At 42.0% G+C, this 15,188-nt stretch overlaps 2 protein-coding genes across 2 annotated transcripts; both read right to left on the bottom strand.

The window, feature by feature from the left end:
• Nucleotides 1-941: 941 nt before the first annotated feature.
• On the bottom strand, nucleotides 942-5,609 carry LOC124031653. The gene is made up of 3 exons (XM_046343156.1): nucleotides 5,356-5,609; nucleotides 5,150-5,251; nucleotides 942-5,023 (listed from the first exon to the last, which is right to left on the bottom strand). Exon 3 carries the CDS (start codon nucleotides 4,619-4,621, stop codon nucleotides 3,716-3,718), a length of 906 nt encoding a protein of 301 aa, XP_046199112.1. The 5' UTR covers nucleotides 4,622-5,023; nucleotides 5,150-5,251; nucleotides 5,356-5,609; the 3' UTR covers nucleotides 942-3,715.
• A 6,495-nt stretch (nucleotides 5,610-12,104) lies between these two features.
• Nucleotides 12,105-14,687, bottom strand: LOC124021209 (pro-thyrotropin-releasing hormone-A-like). The gene is made up of 3 exons (XM_046336562.1): nucleotides 14,550-14,687; nucleotides 14,071-14,265; nucleotides 12,105-13,470 (listed from the first exon to the last, which is right to left on the bottom strand). Exons 2-3 carry the CDS (start codon nucleotides 14,258-14,260, stop codon nucleotides 12,890-12,892), a joined length of 771 nt encoding a protein of 256 aa, XP_046192518.1. The 5' UTR covers nucleotides 14,261-14,265; nucleotides 14,550-14,687; the 3' UTR covers nucleotides 12,105-12,889.
• Between the last annotated feature and the right edge of the window lie 501 nt (nucleotides 14,688-15,188).

Below are 15,188 nucleotides of genomic sequence, written 5' to 3'. Positions count from 1 at the left end.
GACAGCGGAGTCAATCACCACCTTCCGGAGACACCTGAAACCCCACCTCTTTAAGAAATACCTAGGATAGGATAAGTAATCCTTCTCACCCCCCCCCCTTTAAGATTTAGATGCACTATTGTAAAGTGACTGTTCCACTGGATGTCATAAGGTGAATGCACCAATTTGTAAGTCGCTCTGGATAAGAGCGTCTGCTAAATGACTTAAATGTAAATGTAAATGTAAATGTGTTGTATGCTATGTCGTTTATTTTGAAGACTGACCCTTTTATTGGCAAAGAGCTTGATCGAGGTCTTTTGTCTCTTTAATTTTTTCAATTGTGTCAGGGTGAGTGGATTGCGTCCTTTGAGAAGATTCAAAGCAATCTCACATAGGGATAATATGAGATCTGAAGAACAGTGACCCAAGATGGCCTTCCGTTCATTAGATGTAGCCCCAACTAGGCTTCTCAAGAGGGGCAAGTTTCTTTTTAAACGCAGAGACATAGCGGCTACTTTTTTTTAGGAATGTACGCAGCCGGCCACTCCCACGGGAACAGACCGGTTCGTAGCCTCAGGTGTTCTGGAGTATTTGCTTTTAAATCCACGATTAAATAAGAAAATGGCGCTTGGGTTGCGTCCTCGTAGCTCTCCATAAAGTAGGATTTCCTTCCCGGGTACATCTGTTGAGCTAGAGTGTTAATTTGTAGTTTGTCTCTAGGATTTTTGAACAAAACCATGTAATTGGCGTTCAAACTGATGGTGCGGCTATTTTTACCTTGGTGAAACACATTCTGCACCAAATAAAGCACGGACAGGTTTCTATGGTGAGTATATTGGGTAAACGCTCGGGCAATTTCGGGATGTTTGCTACCTGCAAATAGCATATCGTCCAAAACCAACAGATTGTTTTTATGAGGAGGTAAAAGTTCATCATCAGACAAGGTATCAGGTATTCCTTCAACAAACTTGATTTTTATTGTCTTCAACAATTCATCATACAGAGGTTGATAACATGAATAACACCACACAACATTATTAGGCTTTTGAGATAACACATGTTCAGAATTCTCTAAAATACTTTTTACAAAACAAGTTTTACCACTATTCGAAGGCCCTGCGATTAAGGCCGAAAATGGTAGTTGCAACCGGGGGTCAAAACCTTCTACAGCAGTCATTATATCTTAAGCTTTAAGACCCCTGTAGCTTGTAGCATAAGTCAGTAGCCAAAGGGGTAATGTGTTCCAGTCAGGCAAAAGCAGTCTCTTGTCATAGACAACCCTGAATCTTTTAGTAAGTGGGGCCTTCCTCAGATGGAAGCCCTTTATTATACCCAACAATCTTTTTGTAGGAGCTCCTAAATCTCAAAGTCACTATTCCTGTCATTTAGGAACCCCCCTCAAACAAGCGTGTGATTGATTCCAAGTTTAGACGCTGGGCATTTTCATAGTTTTGAGTCACTCCTTTGGCTTTCAATACCACGTGATTCTTTAGAGTTCTAAAAGCATAGCTTTTGGGCCCACAGGATGACCATTCTGTGATATGGTCACCCTCTGCGAGTTCACTCGTTAAGCCACCCAAATAGTTGCTGAGTGGGGGGCTCCAATCCCCCGGTTTGCTTACATAGACCACAGAGTCTGTGTCATGGTAAAGTACCCGCCTCTGAAGCTGCTCCATGAGCTTGTACAGTTCAAGTCGGCCATAGGCTGCGGTAAATGCTGCAAGAAACACATTTACATTACCCGGGGGTAGAACCCACTTCTTGTTACGTCGCCATTGCACACCAAGGCAATGTCTTGACTCAAGAATGAAAAATGTGAAATTTCGTATTGGTCCGAAAAAACGAATTCCCAAAATTCTTCAGGGTCTTTAATAATCGACGTTGTTAGCATATTACACCTCTGCGCTAATTTGCCCCAAAGCAAGTACAATTTCGACACATTTTTGTTTGGTTTTGTGGACCTCTATTCTGTCAGGGTCAAGAAGGATGCCTTCTCTGTCATGATAGTCTTGAATGTACCTGTCTTTACTCTCTTGATCTGTGACCGATGCAGGATAGCCTGAAGCCATTTGCTTACATCTCAAGAAGGTCTTGATGTACTCTTTAAAAAGAGTGTCTGATTTCTTTGAAAAGTTCCATACTTCAAAGATTTTGGCCACACAATACCCCATCTCTAAAGCCTTAGAGAATTCAGCTGTGACCCATACACCTGTCAGTGCTGTTTTCACTGCAGGTGCGACAAATGGGAAAGAAAAGTTTTCCTTGAGGGCCCCTGTAAGGTAACACAGGTATAAACAAACCCCTTGGAGGGTAGACAGTTGCTTTGATCAGACCAAAATAGTTTTGAGGTAAGTCAAAATCATGATGAATAATTTCAGGATGACCTATAGGATAGCATGAGGAACTCATTACATGCGGATAAAGGGATGTAAAATCTACATAGCCTATTGTCTCGTCGGGTTGCGCTACATACCTCAATGTCAAAGCATTGGTACGGCTGCCATACAAGGCCTGTCTTGGCTCCAGAGGTTCTGGGGTGTCAAAGCTGGAAAGGAATGCTTGAACGTGAGGATCAGACTTTATGAGGGCTGTCCATTCGTGCTCCCACAAAACAACCACTTTTAGACCGTAAGTAGCCTGTAAAGAATCAACTTTGTCTTGAAACTCTTGGTACATTTCCCCAAAAGTCTTTTGGGTTAGGACACACATGTTCTGGGGCACAAAGCAAGATTTGCAACCATGGAAGAAACAACCGTTGTACTCATACACAGTCTCAACCCCATCAATCTTGGTGTAGCCATCTACATGGTAAGAGCCAAATGCCTTCTCCCCTCGATTCAAAGCCTGTTGAATACAAATGTCTTTATCCTGGGCCATATACTCTAGCCATTGAATGGACCCACTAGAGTATGCCTAGAATTGGCGTCGGTAGTGGTCAGGCGAGGAGATAGCTATAGAGATAGTGTGTAAGGTATGTTTTCATGCATGCTGATGCAATAGTTGTACAACTCCAGGGGTCAATGCCTGCATCTTTGATTACCTCTTCTCTGAATCTGAGGCATCCTTCACGAAGTATAACCACATCATTGTCACAGTATGATTCCATCTCTTTATGGAAATCAAAGGTGCCCTGTCTTACTGTCTCATACCAAATCATGAATCTCTCACGCTCTTTGGGAGACATTTGATCACACCCGTACATTTCTGGGCTGGGATATGATCCGATATAATGTAGATTCTCCTCAGATGTGAAGAAGTGGGGGAACCAGCCTTTCACAGAGTTTTCAAAACCCAAGGCCTCTGGCATTTGAGCCAATCTCATGGGTAAGAAGCTTAAACTGTCAATGTATCTCTGGTTGAAGGCTGGATCTACAAAACACAAGATTTTACTACCTATCAAGGGGTTCAGAAGAAGGTAAGAGTCGTAGGCTCTAGCGTTGTGCGCTATAAACGTAAAGTTTCGGTACTGTGGTTTTCTAAAATGTTTTAGAAAGAGTAGTGCACAATTGGATCCTTCTGCAGACCACTTTTCCCCCTTGAATGTCATGGTAGATACAAAAATAGGCAAATGATCCCCCGATTGCTGATTTGTCTCAAAATCATAGAACAAATATTTCTCTGAATATAACACTTGTGTGGCACTTCTTGAACCACTTCAGCATTTCTGCTTTTCAGAGCCCCTTTACAGATTGGACAATGTATGATTCCACAAACATGTGGTTTAGGGCTATCTATTTTAATGACATTTTGGGCATTTCTTGTTAATGGCACAAATGCTTACAGATTTACAGGCCTTAGGGTGCCATGTTTCAATTTTGTGTTTATCGTAACAGTAGGTCGAACGACATGTGCGATGGCAATCCTCACATGGTGTCAAGTTTAAGGTTTGCATAGGGCACTCTGCATCCTGACATACTGAACAGTTATAGCGGCACGAGTGCCCCCCCTTTCGGGTGTAGCTGGTATGGCAGGATGGACACACATAGGGTGCGCCTATGAACGCTGTGATGTTGGTAACGGCATAGTATTGTTTGTTTTGCACATAAAAGTACAGAATCTGAGGGTGCGGTTGGGGGGTGTTTTGGAACTTCAAGAGAGCTGCATTAGCTCTACTGTGGTACAAGACCACAATCTTGATATTCAGAAAGTTTTCAAATTTGACAATGTCTGAGAATGCCACCCCTTCCTGTATCCCGAGACCCAAAGCCGTTTGGATCTCTCTAGCCTTTTGCAATGCCGTCAGATCAGTACATCCGGGGTTAAGTAAATGCGCTAGGCCTATTGCAAAACATAGCTTATTATCAGAATTGTGAATGTTTATGAGGTAGGCCCTTTTATTGCTTATGATTTCTGACTGCATTAGGCTATCAAGCTTCCTTCTCTGCCCACCACCCCCCTGCGGTTGGCGTATTATTTGCACTACAAGCTCGAGGGTCCGATCGGCTATGATGGCTAAATTTGACTGAACAAGGCGTTCTACCAGCGCGGTAAATTGTTCAAGATCTGCTTCGCCATTGGGCAAACTAAGAGATACTGTGTTATGCAGGCTATCTCCACAAATTTCCAACTGTAAGACATCACGAGGTTCGCCATAATCTCTTGCCGTCTCTAACAGATCATTTAGAGTGTCCATTATCATCATGTAAAATATAGCATAGTCAAGATTCTGATTCACCCATAGGAAATTGAAAAACTGTCGAATCTCTGTATTGTTGAATTTATTCCTGTACACAACCCTGACACAACCCGACTCTGTACTGTCTCTCAATTAAATCCCCCAGGCGTTTGTATAGCAAAACATTCCTCGATTTCAAAGCCCTGGAAAATAATGTGAAAAACCTTTCTTGTTCGGCTGCCGGTACTGAGGCCGTAGAATTGACTGGGTCGATAAGGTTGGCCGCATCACAGAATAGCTGGTCGTCAACATCTGACATGTCATTAAAAACAGTTCTCTCGGGTGTTTCATTGGGAATTCTCGGGGCTCCGGAAACCCCCAGCTCTAGATGTATGTGGCCGCCTGTGCCGTTTTTCGCCGGGGCGGAGTCTGAATGAAAATAATACATACAAAATTACGTTATTAGATATAAAAATATATATATGTTACCTACATACAAATGTCAAATACCTTTCCGGTATAATAATATATATTAACAATACATAGTTAAAATACCTCGGCTTTTTTGGCGCTTGTTGTGACGAATCGCCGAAACCGGGGGTGTGTGACTTTTTCCCTCTAGCGTTCCAGATTCTGCTGGGCCTGTCTCCGGGCAGTCTGAAAAAACATTATTTGTCCTTGTTTTAACATAGGCTATCAACAGATCTATAACTAATACAAAGGCTTATAACTAATAACAAAACTGTATAATGGTCTCATACCGTGTCCCTGGAGCGCCGGCTCGTGAAGCCGCAAGTTCCCGACCCAACAGTAGTTTTCGGGTGGGCTTGATTCAGAGCAATGTATTTGGGCCACCACTGCTTTTTGCCTGTTGCGGTCTGGAATATTTCGGGCGGGGGTCGATGTTCCCTGGATTCGCGGTGAGTTTGAAAAATCGCTCGTACAGAACGGTAGAATTGCATCAAAGTCCTGCGTGGCAGATGTCCATAACGCATCCTTTATCATTCCTGGCTGTATGTCGGCTGTAAATACATAAAATAGTTTTTTAAAATAGTACACCCTATTTTTTTATTTTTATATATAAATATTCTTGGGTATGTGTTTAATTATAAGGACTTACAACGAAAAAAAGGCCGCTGGTGATTGCCTACCTGACTTTTGCTCCTGTGAACCTCCCTCATGTTGTTCCAGATCAGGTAAATCGCGTAAAAGCTGCGTAAATGTCTGGGATCCTAGACACCATTAGACAATATTAACAGTTATACGCTATATCTACACTTTTTTTAACCTATATTGGCCTTTTGGCCTGAAATACCCAAATAACTAGGGGTTAATATTCCAATAATATTCAAACAAATCTTAAAATATGTTTTTCATTTACTCACCTCCAGAAATATCCATTATGCGAGATTCCCTTATTCAGAATATATATATATATATTTTAATCTGTCCGTGCAGCTCAATATTCGGGCCTGTTTGCCCTAAAGCAATGCTAACAACGTTAAAAATAGTTCTGTCCCTAACTATCTAAAAGTACGGAAGAGAGATAGATGTATGCTACACCCCACCCCTGTATGTCTGTTTTAGAGCCCCCAAAAGGCTTTGAATTCAAAGTACCGTTCTGTCTGCATTGGGTTTGCTAGAATCCCTGTGTGTTGATTAGATATCAGTGTTTAACCCGGGCTGTAGGCCTATATCTTGACAGGCCATATGACGGATAATGTAAACCTTGGTTTCAAACGATTCTCTACAGATAGAGCTCTGGGACCCCGTGTTGAACCCCCCCCCCCCCCCCACCTTATGATTTATGTAACACACACACAACCACACACACACACGCCTGTTGCTACGCCCCAAGACCACTCACACACACACACACTCTGATTCTATTTTACTTCGCGACAGAGCTGGAAGACGTTGTTAAATAGGCTTTTCCCATAGTTAAAGGGTGAGATACCATTTTTTAAATTCCTTTTATTGAATTCCAAAATATTTCATACAACCTTTAAGACATGTTTGAATTAAGTAACACATTTGAATAATATTTAAACATGCATCACACGTGTTTTATATAAAAAATAAAAACCTTGGAGGCCGGTCTTTGTACATTATTACAAACTTTAATAAAACGTAATGTTCATAACATACCCATGTAGGAATAGACTATAAAATAATACATGTTTTTTCAGATCTTACAGTTGTCTTTGACAAATTTGACACAAAGCTAGCCTTATTTTAAGCCATTCTCGTATCCTTAGCGCTGGAGAAAAAGGCTCTGGTTCTGCACGATAAAAGGGTTGGGACACGCTGTCTGTGAATATCTTAACCGTAGATTCCTCCAGGTTGAATATGAACGAACAAAAATCCTTTAAAACATTCTGGAGCCTCAAGCAAAATATCCTCCAGGCTTTTGGCGTTGGATTCATGACATGAGCTACAGAGCACTCCGAGAATTCCCCTTATTTTAGATGTTTAATATTCAGGTCTTAAAAATGGCTTGTTCTGGACATTTATAAAGCCTAGGCCCCAGATACATAACCCTGGACATTCCTACTTCATAGATAACAACCATAAGGGAGATTAAACTGGGGGTGGGGGGGACATACACGGTCCCAAAAGTTCAAACACTCAACCCCCACCCTCCCCAGTTCAACCAGCCCCCTAGACATCAAACAACAGGACTACTTCAAAGCATACCATAGATATATAAAATAACACACACCCTCTAACACGTGAACACATGAACAGGGGGGGACGGGCCGGAGGCCCATATTCAGACATGTACACGTCATCATGACGTACGGTCATCAATCAATAATTTTGACCCGTGCCATCTCCTATATTCTCTCTCACGTGTAACAACGCCTGCACAGGATCGGTACATCTGAACATCGCACCTGAGGGACAGGTACAGGATGGCATCAACAACGGCCTGAGTTACACCAGGAACGCACAATTCCCCCCATCAGTTTTCAGACTGTCCGCAATAGGCTGAGAGGGGCTGGACTGAGGTCTTGTAGGCCTGTTGTAGTAAGGCAGGTCCTCACCAGACATCACCAGCAACAACGTCGACTATGGGCACAAACCCACCATCGCTGGACCAGACAGGACTGGCAAAAAGTGCTCTTCCCTGACAAGTCACGGTTTTGTCTCACCAGGGGTGATGGTCGGATTCGTGTCGTCGAAGGATTGAGCGTTATACCGAGGCCTGTACTCTGGAGCGGGACCGATTTGGAGGTGGAGGGTTTGTCATGGTCAGGGGCGGTGTGTCACAGCATAATCGGACTGAGCTTGTTGTCATTGCAGGAAATCTCAACGCTTTGCATTACAGGTAAGACATCCTCCTCCCTCATGTGGTACCCTTCCTGCAGGCTTATCCTGACAGGGTAGCTTCGTGGTTAGAATGTTGGGCTAGTAACCGGAAGGTTGCAAGTTCAAATCCCCGAGCTGACAAGGTACAAATCTGTCGTTCTGCCCCTGAACAGGCATTTAACCCACTGTTCCTAGGCCGTCATTGAAAATAAGAATTTGTTCTTAACTGACTTTCCTGGTTAAATAAAGGTAAAATATATATATTTTTTAAACATGACCCTCCAGCATGACAATGCCACCAGCCATACTACTCGTTCTGTGCGTGATTTCCTCCAAGACAGGAATGTCAGTATTCTGCCATGGCCAGGAAAGAGCCCAGATCTCAATCCCACAGAGCACTGTGACCTGGGACCTGTTGGACGTCTGGAAACTTGCAGGTGCCTTGGTGGAAGAGTGTGGTAACATCTCACAGCAAGAACCGGCAAATCTGGTGCAGTCCATGAGGAGATGCACTGCAGTACTTAACTTCTTGGTGACGGGGCAGTATTTTCACGTCCGGATTAAATGCATGCCCAAATTCAACTGCCTGCTACTCATCCCCAGAAGATAAGATATGCATATTATTTGTATATTGGGATAGAAAACTGTTTGAATCATGTCTGTGAGTATAACAGAACTTATTTAGCAGGCGAAACCCTGAGAACAAACCACTCAGATTATTTTTGTTTTGTTTTGAGGTCACTCTTTTCAATGGGTTTTCATTGGGAATACAGATTTCTAAAGGACCTTCTTGCAGTTCCTATCACTTCCACTGGATGTCAACAGTCTTTAGAATGGTTGAGGTTATTCCTTTGTGTAATGAAGAAGTACTGCCATCTTGAACGAGGGTCACTTGAAGTGTACTGTTAGATAGAGGCACGTGACCAGAAAGCATGCTTGTTTGTTTTCTTCCTGTATTGATCATCCTGTCTTCAATTTTAGCAATTATTTTACTTTACAAAATACCTAAAGTTGTATTACAAAAGTAGTTTGAAATGTTTTGGCAAAGTTTACAGGTAACTTTTGAGATATTTTGTAGTCACGTTGAGCAAGTTGGAACCAGTGTTTTTCTGGATCAAACGCGCCAAATAAATGGACATTTTTGATATATATATAGACGGAATTAAATCGAACAAAAATGGCCCTTTGTGATGTTTATGGGACATATTGGAGTGCCAACAAAAGAAGCTCGTCAAAGGTAAAGGCATGAATTATATTTTCTGCGTTTTGTGTCGCACCTGCAGGGTTGAATTATGGTTTCTCTTTGTTTAGGGAGGTGCTATCCTCAGATAATAGAATTGTTTGCTTTTGCCGAAAAGCCTTTTTGAAATCTGACATGTTGGCTGGATTCACAACCAGTGTAGCTTTAATTTGCTATCTTGCATGTGTGATTTAATGAAAGTTAGATTTTTATAGTAATTTATTTGAATTTGGCGCTCTGCATTTTCCCTGTCTTTTGGCCAGGTGGGACACTAGCGTCCCACATATCCCAGGGAGGTTAATGCAGCTGGTGGCCACACCAGATACTGACTGTTATTTTTTATTTCGGTCCCCCCCCTTTTTGTTAGTCATATCTGTGGAACTTGTTCAATTTATTTATGTCTTAGTTGTTGAATATTATGTCCATACAAATATTTACACATGTTAAGTTTGCTGAAAATAAACAGTTGACAGTGAGAGGAAGTTTCTTTTTTTGCTGAGTTATATATGCACATACAGTACCAGTCCACGTTTGGAAACACCTACTCATTACAAGTAGCCCCTTTGCCTTTATGACAGCTTTGAACGCTCTTGGCACTCTCAACCAGCTTCATGAGAAATGCTTTTCCAACAGTCTTGAAGGAGTTCACACAAATGCTGAGCACTTGTTCGCTGCTTTTCATTCACTCTGTGGTCCAACTCATCCCAAACCATCTCAATTGGGTTGAGGTCAGGTGATTGTTGAGGCAAGGTCATCTGATGCAGCACTCCATCACTCTCCTTCTTAGTCAAATAGCCCTTACAGCATGGAGGTGTGTTTTGGGTCCCCATCTTCATCACATTCATCTCACACATCAGCTGTTTGGACTGACAGTCTAGGCAGGTCACATGACTTCTACTTCCACTAAGCAGCAGGTGGCTGGAATAGAGGAAACACACACACATACGAAACAGACATCTTCTCAAGACCAAAACACACACTCACAGTTAATGTATCTAGTAAATGCAGGTCTAACAATAAAGCAAAGAATATCTGGCCCACTTGCACAGAACACTCAAACAACAGCAGGTGAAACTGACCGTCTAGTCTTGTTGTAATCCAGTTGGTAGGGCCCAAACTGAGACAGGGTCAGGTTAAAGTACTGTGGAGTGAGAGCGGGTTCGAGACAAACACATTGTTATAAAAAAGACTGACAGAGAACCCAGATTATTTAAAATCTTCTGCTTGTGGCAACTTAAATGACACATTGCCCCTGAAAGACTCAAATTTTCCCCGGAGGTAATGTGTCTATTCCCACAGCATCAGCGATGTCATCCTGTGAGATGGTGCATGTGTCCTCATCCTCGTCTCCCTCCAGGAACCTAAGACCAGAGAGAAAGAGTCAGTTACACCGAGACGACTGGGGGGGGGGGGTTGTTACCCAGCATCCTCTGGGATCAGGAGGTCGTATTGTGCATTCTGCTTCGGAGCTAGGTCTGAGTAAGCCCCTGAACAAACAACCACATTTCTGGGAGGGCTCGAATGGTTTTGTTTAGTATGCATGCACTTCTGTCTTATGTGTGTGCTTTAGGTGATGAGCAAACAAATCAAGATCGCCACACAGAGACCTGCGTTTTGAAGTCGGTTTAGTAATACTTTCCTGTGGATATTTTGTCCCAAATTTCTACCCACAAAACGAAAAGACAAAAACAGCAGACAACAGTTAGACTAAGTTCAAATGAATGTCAATACAAATTAACATTACAAGATTTTTGCATGATAATATGAACTTTAACTAGCTACCAGATAACTAGCTACCTATTTCACTTTTTCACAAGTTTTTATCACTAGCTTGCTAGCCGCGCATGAGGGAGAGCATCGGCACAAGTAGCTACAGTGTGTTAACCCTTTTCCCGAATCGAGAACGAGGAAAGTATCGCCAAGAGTAGGTTATCTTATAAAGAGTCCAGTTGCAGGTGGATCTACAGAAAACAGAGATACCAAGATATTCATTCCATGTTTTGTATCGAGTGAGAAATGCTATTGCATGTGTGTAGAGTTTTGTTTTGGTCGCACTGTGTGTGTCATTATGGTACTTCACGTGCCTGTGGCCACATCGCATAGAAATGACTAGCTCCTGCAAAAATGCTGGGAAATCCTACAATGAACAAAAATATAAACATGTAAAGTATTGGTCCCATGTTTCATGAGCTGATGTTCAATATGCACAAAATGCTTATTTCTCAAAATGTTATGCACAAATAAGTTTACATCCCTGTTAATGAGCATTTTTCCTTTGCCAAGATAATCAATCCACCTGACAGGTGTGGCATATCAAGAAGCTGATTAAACAGCATGATAATTATATAGGTGCACCTCATGTTGGGGACAATAAAATGGTACTAAAATGTGCAGTTTTGTCACCAAAACGCAATGCCACAGCTCTCTCGAGTTGAGGGAGCGTGCAATTGGCATGGTGACTGCAGGAATGTCCACCAGAGCTGTTGCCAGAGAATTTAATGTTAATTTCTCTACCATGAGCCGCCTCCAATGTAATTTTAGAGAGTTTGGCAGTTTGCCCAACCGGCCTCACACCCGCAGACCACGTGTATGGCGTCATGTGGATGAGCAGTTTGCTGATTTCAACATTTAAAAAATCATTATTTATAACCTTGTCAACATCTTGACAATATTTCCTATTCATTTTGCAACTCCTTTCATGTATGTTTTCATTGAAAAGTGACCCCAAACTTTTGACTGGTAGTGCGTCTCTGAACGTGGGTGCGTTTTACTTAGCTAATGGCGCTGTAATTGTTGTGTTAGTGGGAACGAATTGGTGTCCATCTCTTCCACTAGAAATCACAGTAGGGGAAGGTAAAAGCATAATTAACCTATTCCATGTTAGTTGCAAGGCTAAGGATAGAGGCTTTCTCTGAATAGATCTGAATTTCAAACGAAAAACATACTGTAGACCAACGCTCCGTGATCTGTACCAATGCGTTTTATTGTAGGCCTATAACAGCGTTGTAGATACATAACCTAATAAACTTGAAGGCAAAAATAACAGAAAATGTACAATAATAATCCGTTTTTATACCATGCAATATATTCAAGTATAAAATAATCCAGAGACCCACTATATATGTCCGGGGAACAGTCACTTGTGTTTTATAACTTAAACGCATTAAATCATAAACCTAACTACAGGTCAATTTGGTCTACATAACTCTGACACTTAGAATCATGCAATTCAAGGCCAGACCGAAGAGAGCAGATTTAAAGCCTGCGTCCTCTGTTGGATGCAGGCTGCCTGCCTGCTGAGCCAAAAGCTATTTCCCTGCGATGCTTCGCTTTATTATGATTTTTCTTTGCCACGTAGGCTTAATCTGTAAAACGAATACATTTCTGAGCATCTCATGTCAACAATATTGGTCCAGCAAACAACACAGCTATTCATTAACTTGAAATCCCTTTGAGCGTTACTGATTCTGGCAATCCAAGTGTGTTTAATTACACACAAGCCCCCCCCCAAATTGTTTTTTAAAAGTAATAATAATATCTAATTTAAACATTTCTCAGTATACTTTCTGGAGACGTTTTCTGAATATTCGTCATAAAAGCAGGTGGCCAAATAGACTATAGACTACCCATGGCGGAGGGGTCCATATTATATTCATAATAAACCACTTTAAATTATTAATTGTATCAATTTACACATAGATTTTATTTTACAACACAGCATTTCGCAGGCGCCAGCCCACTCGTCACTCCGGTTCAGTCAAATCCTCCTCAGGTGCGGACCTTTTGCCCGGGTGCTGTCTCTTCTCCGCAGCGCGACTCTTTGTCACGTTGTCTAACAGCTCGAGCAACAGGTTGGCTTTACTGCAGCCAGGGTCCAGCACGTCACTGGGGCTGTTGGCGCCCAAATCCGGACTCATGTCATACCAGTAACGTTTGCCGGGATGTTGGCGCTTCTCCAACTCCTGGAGGTCCCCTTGGCGCTTCTCCAACTCCTGGAGGTCCCCTGCGTCTGACTCGTCGTCCACATCTCGCCTGCCAGGATGCTGGCGCTTGCTGTACATCATCAGGTAGCGCTTGCCCGGGTGCTGCCGTTTGGAGAGTTCACTTAGAAATGCGGAGTTCTCTGTAATCTGCTCCACCATTGAGCGCTTGCCTGGATGCTGCGTTTTCTGGAGCTCCACAAAAGAGTCAATTTCGTCTTCACGTTTTCCTGGGTGCTGTCTTTTCTGGACCTCCCCTGAGTCTTCGTCTTCGTCCTCGTCCTCCTCTCGTTTACCAGGGTGTTGCCGCTTCACTAGCCACTCTGGCTGAGAGGACAATGCCTCTGTAAAATTAAAATGACAACCTGATTAGTTTACTGACAGGGGAAAATATAAATCTGCTACCGCTTGTTATGCCATGTGTACATGTATTTCCATTGAACATACATGAACATGAAAACGTAGGTTAATGTCAAACATATGTATTCTATTCTGTTTTCATTATTTCACCATTAAAATATAGGCATTTGTGCTTTGATGCCAGTATTAACTCCTGGAAAATATTGGATGCGTTTCACGGGTGCTTTGCCGGTTGCCCTCTCCAAATAGATTTGCATCCTAACAAATAACACAATATAGTAATGTATTCACGTTAATGTTGCACAACATGAATGAAAGATCTTGGAAATGTTGGGTTATTTGATAATGAAAAAAAATACAAACAATCGAAATTGTTGAGTTAATCTGGTCTTTCTGAAACGAATATAAATGTTTCTTTCGTGCAACTAGGTAACTTTAAAACAGGTATACAAAAGCATAACTAGAATGAATGTCTTCAATTGTGTTAAATTATTTGCTTTTCAATTCAATGTAAAACACCCCCGGTTCGTGTCAAACTCGGCCAGTTTGCCAAACACAAAATCGATCCAAAAGCTATTACGCACCATTCACACCATCCTCATCCTCTGTCATTTTTAGAATGGAGCGGAGCAAGATGCCCTCGGCCCTCTGTAGGATGATGTCGTCTATCTGCCGGTCTCCCGTTTTCTCTTGATCGGGGATGCTCTGTCCTCGAGCCACGGTCAGGTTGCAGACTGCCAGAGATGCCAGAATGAACAGACAGGTGGACTTCATGGTAACTTGGCCATTCGTTCGAAAACAAGAGAAGATATCATTATTATTGAAAATATACTTGATTACTTAAAAAAACATGCATCCTATATGATATTTGGTTGACATTGGCATTGTATAACTAATTTGGAGTTCTCTGTCTGTTTTACGCACATAGTACGTTTCAATAGCCTATTGGTCCGTAAAACTGGAAAATCCTTTATGAATAGATATTCGCAAACTATTTTGCAATGCACAAACTGAAGGTCCAGAGATATTATCTAATGTAAAATAGACAGTGGTCCAAACTTACCTTAGATTTGTGTTCTGGCTATTGTCACTCGCAACACCTCTGATAACCTTCAATTATAGCAAACCAACTAGAAAGGATGTTATTTGCCTCTTGCAGCGGTTGGAAACCCGTTGAGGCAAAGTTTATCGGTATGTTCGGATAGAACGCGTCCCGCCATTTATAGTCAGCGGTTACCCCCGTCACGCCAACCACGCTGTAGTAATTTCATAGAATCTTCGTCTCCATTGATTTCACATTCGTGCGCAATTGGATTAAAGTAGGTTCTAACCTCTAGAGGACGCTGTCTGGTTCTTTTCTTGGGCGTCAACTGAGCTGACAAGCCGAATCCGAAGGAGTAAAATAGGATGACTGCGAGAGGATTCATTCAAAAATGTTCTACTCATATCGCAAAGTGGTGGTGCTTATTTTGCAGAAGACCAATGTAATTGTATTCACTTGTTTTGCCATTGGGGCTGTCATTTTCAAGACGTTTGTTAAGATTATGCTACACTAAATGTAAATCATGATAATATATGGATTCATTCATAAACTACTGCCACCCAGATATCTGTATGTTTTCTCCAACGATAGACATTCATTGATGCATTATGCTAATTCATTTTCAAGACGTTCCTTAAGATTATGCAACACCAAATGTAA

This window comes from Oncorhynchus gorbuscha, linkage group LG03 (genome assembly GCF_021184085.1).
Source record: "Oncorhynchus gorbuscha isolate QuinsamMale2020 ecotype Even-year linkage group LG03, OgorEven_v1.0, whole genome shotgun sequence".
NCBI classification, from domain to species: domain Eukaryota; kingdom Metazoa; phylum Chordata; class Actinopteri; order Salmoniformes; family Salmonidae; genus Oncorhynchus; species Oncorhynchus gorbuscha.
The sequence above is the reverse complement of the archived record's forward strand: the minus strand, read 5'-3'. Positions and strand labels throughout refer to the sequence as shown.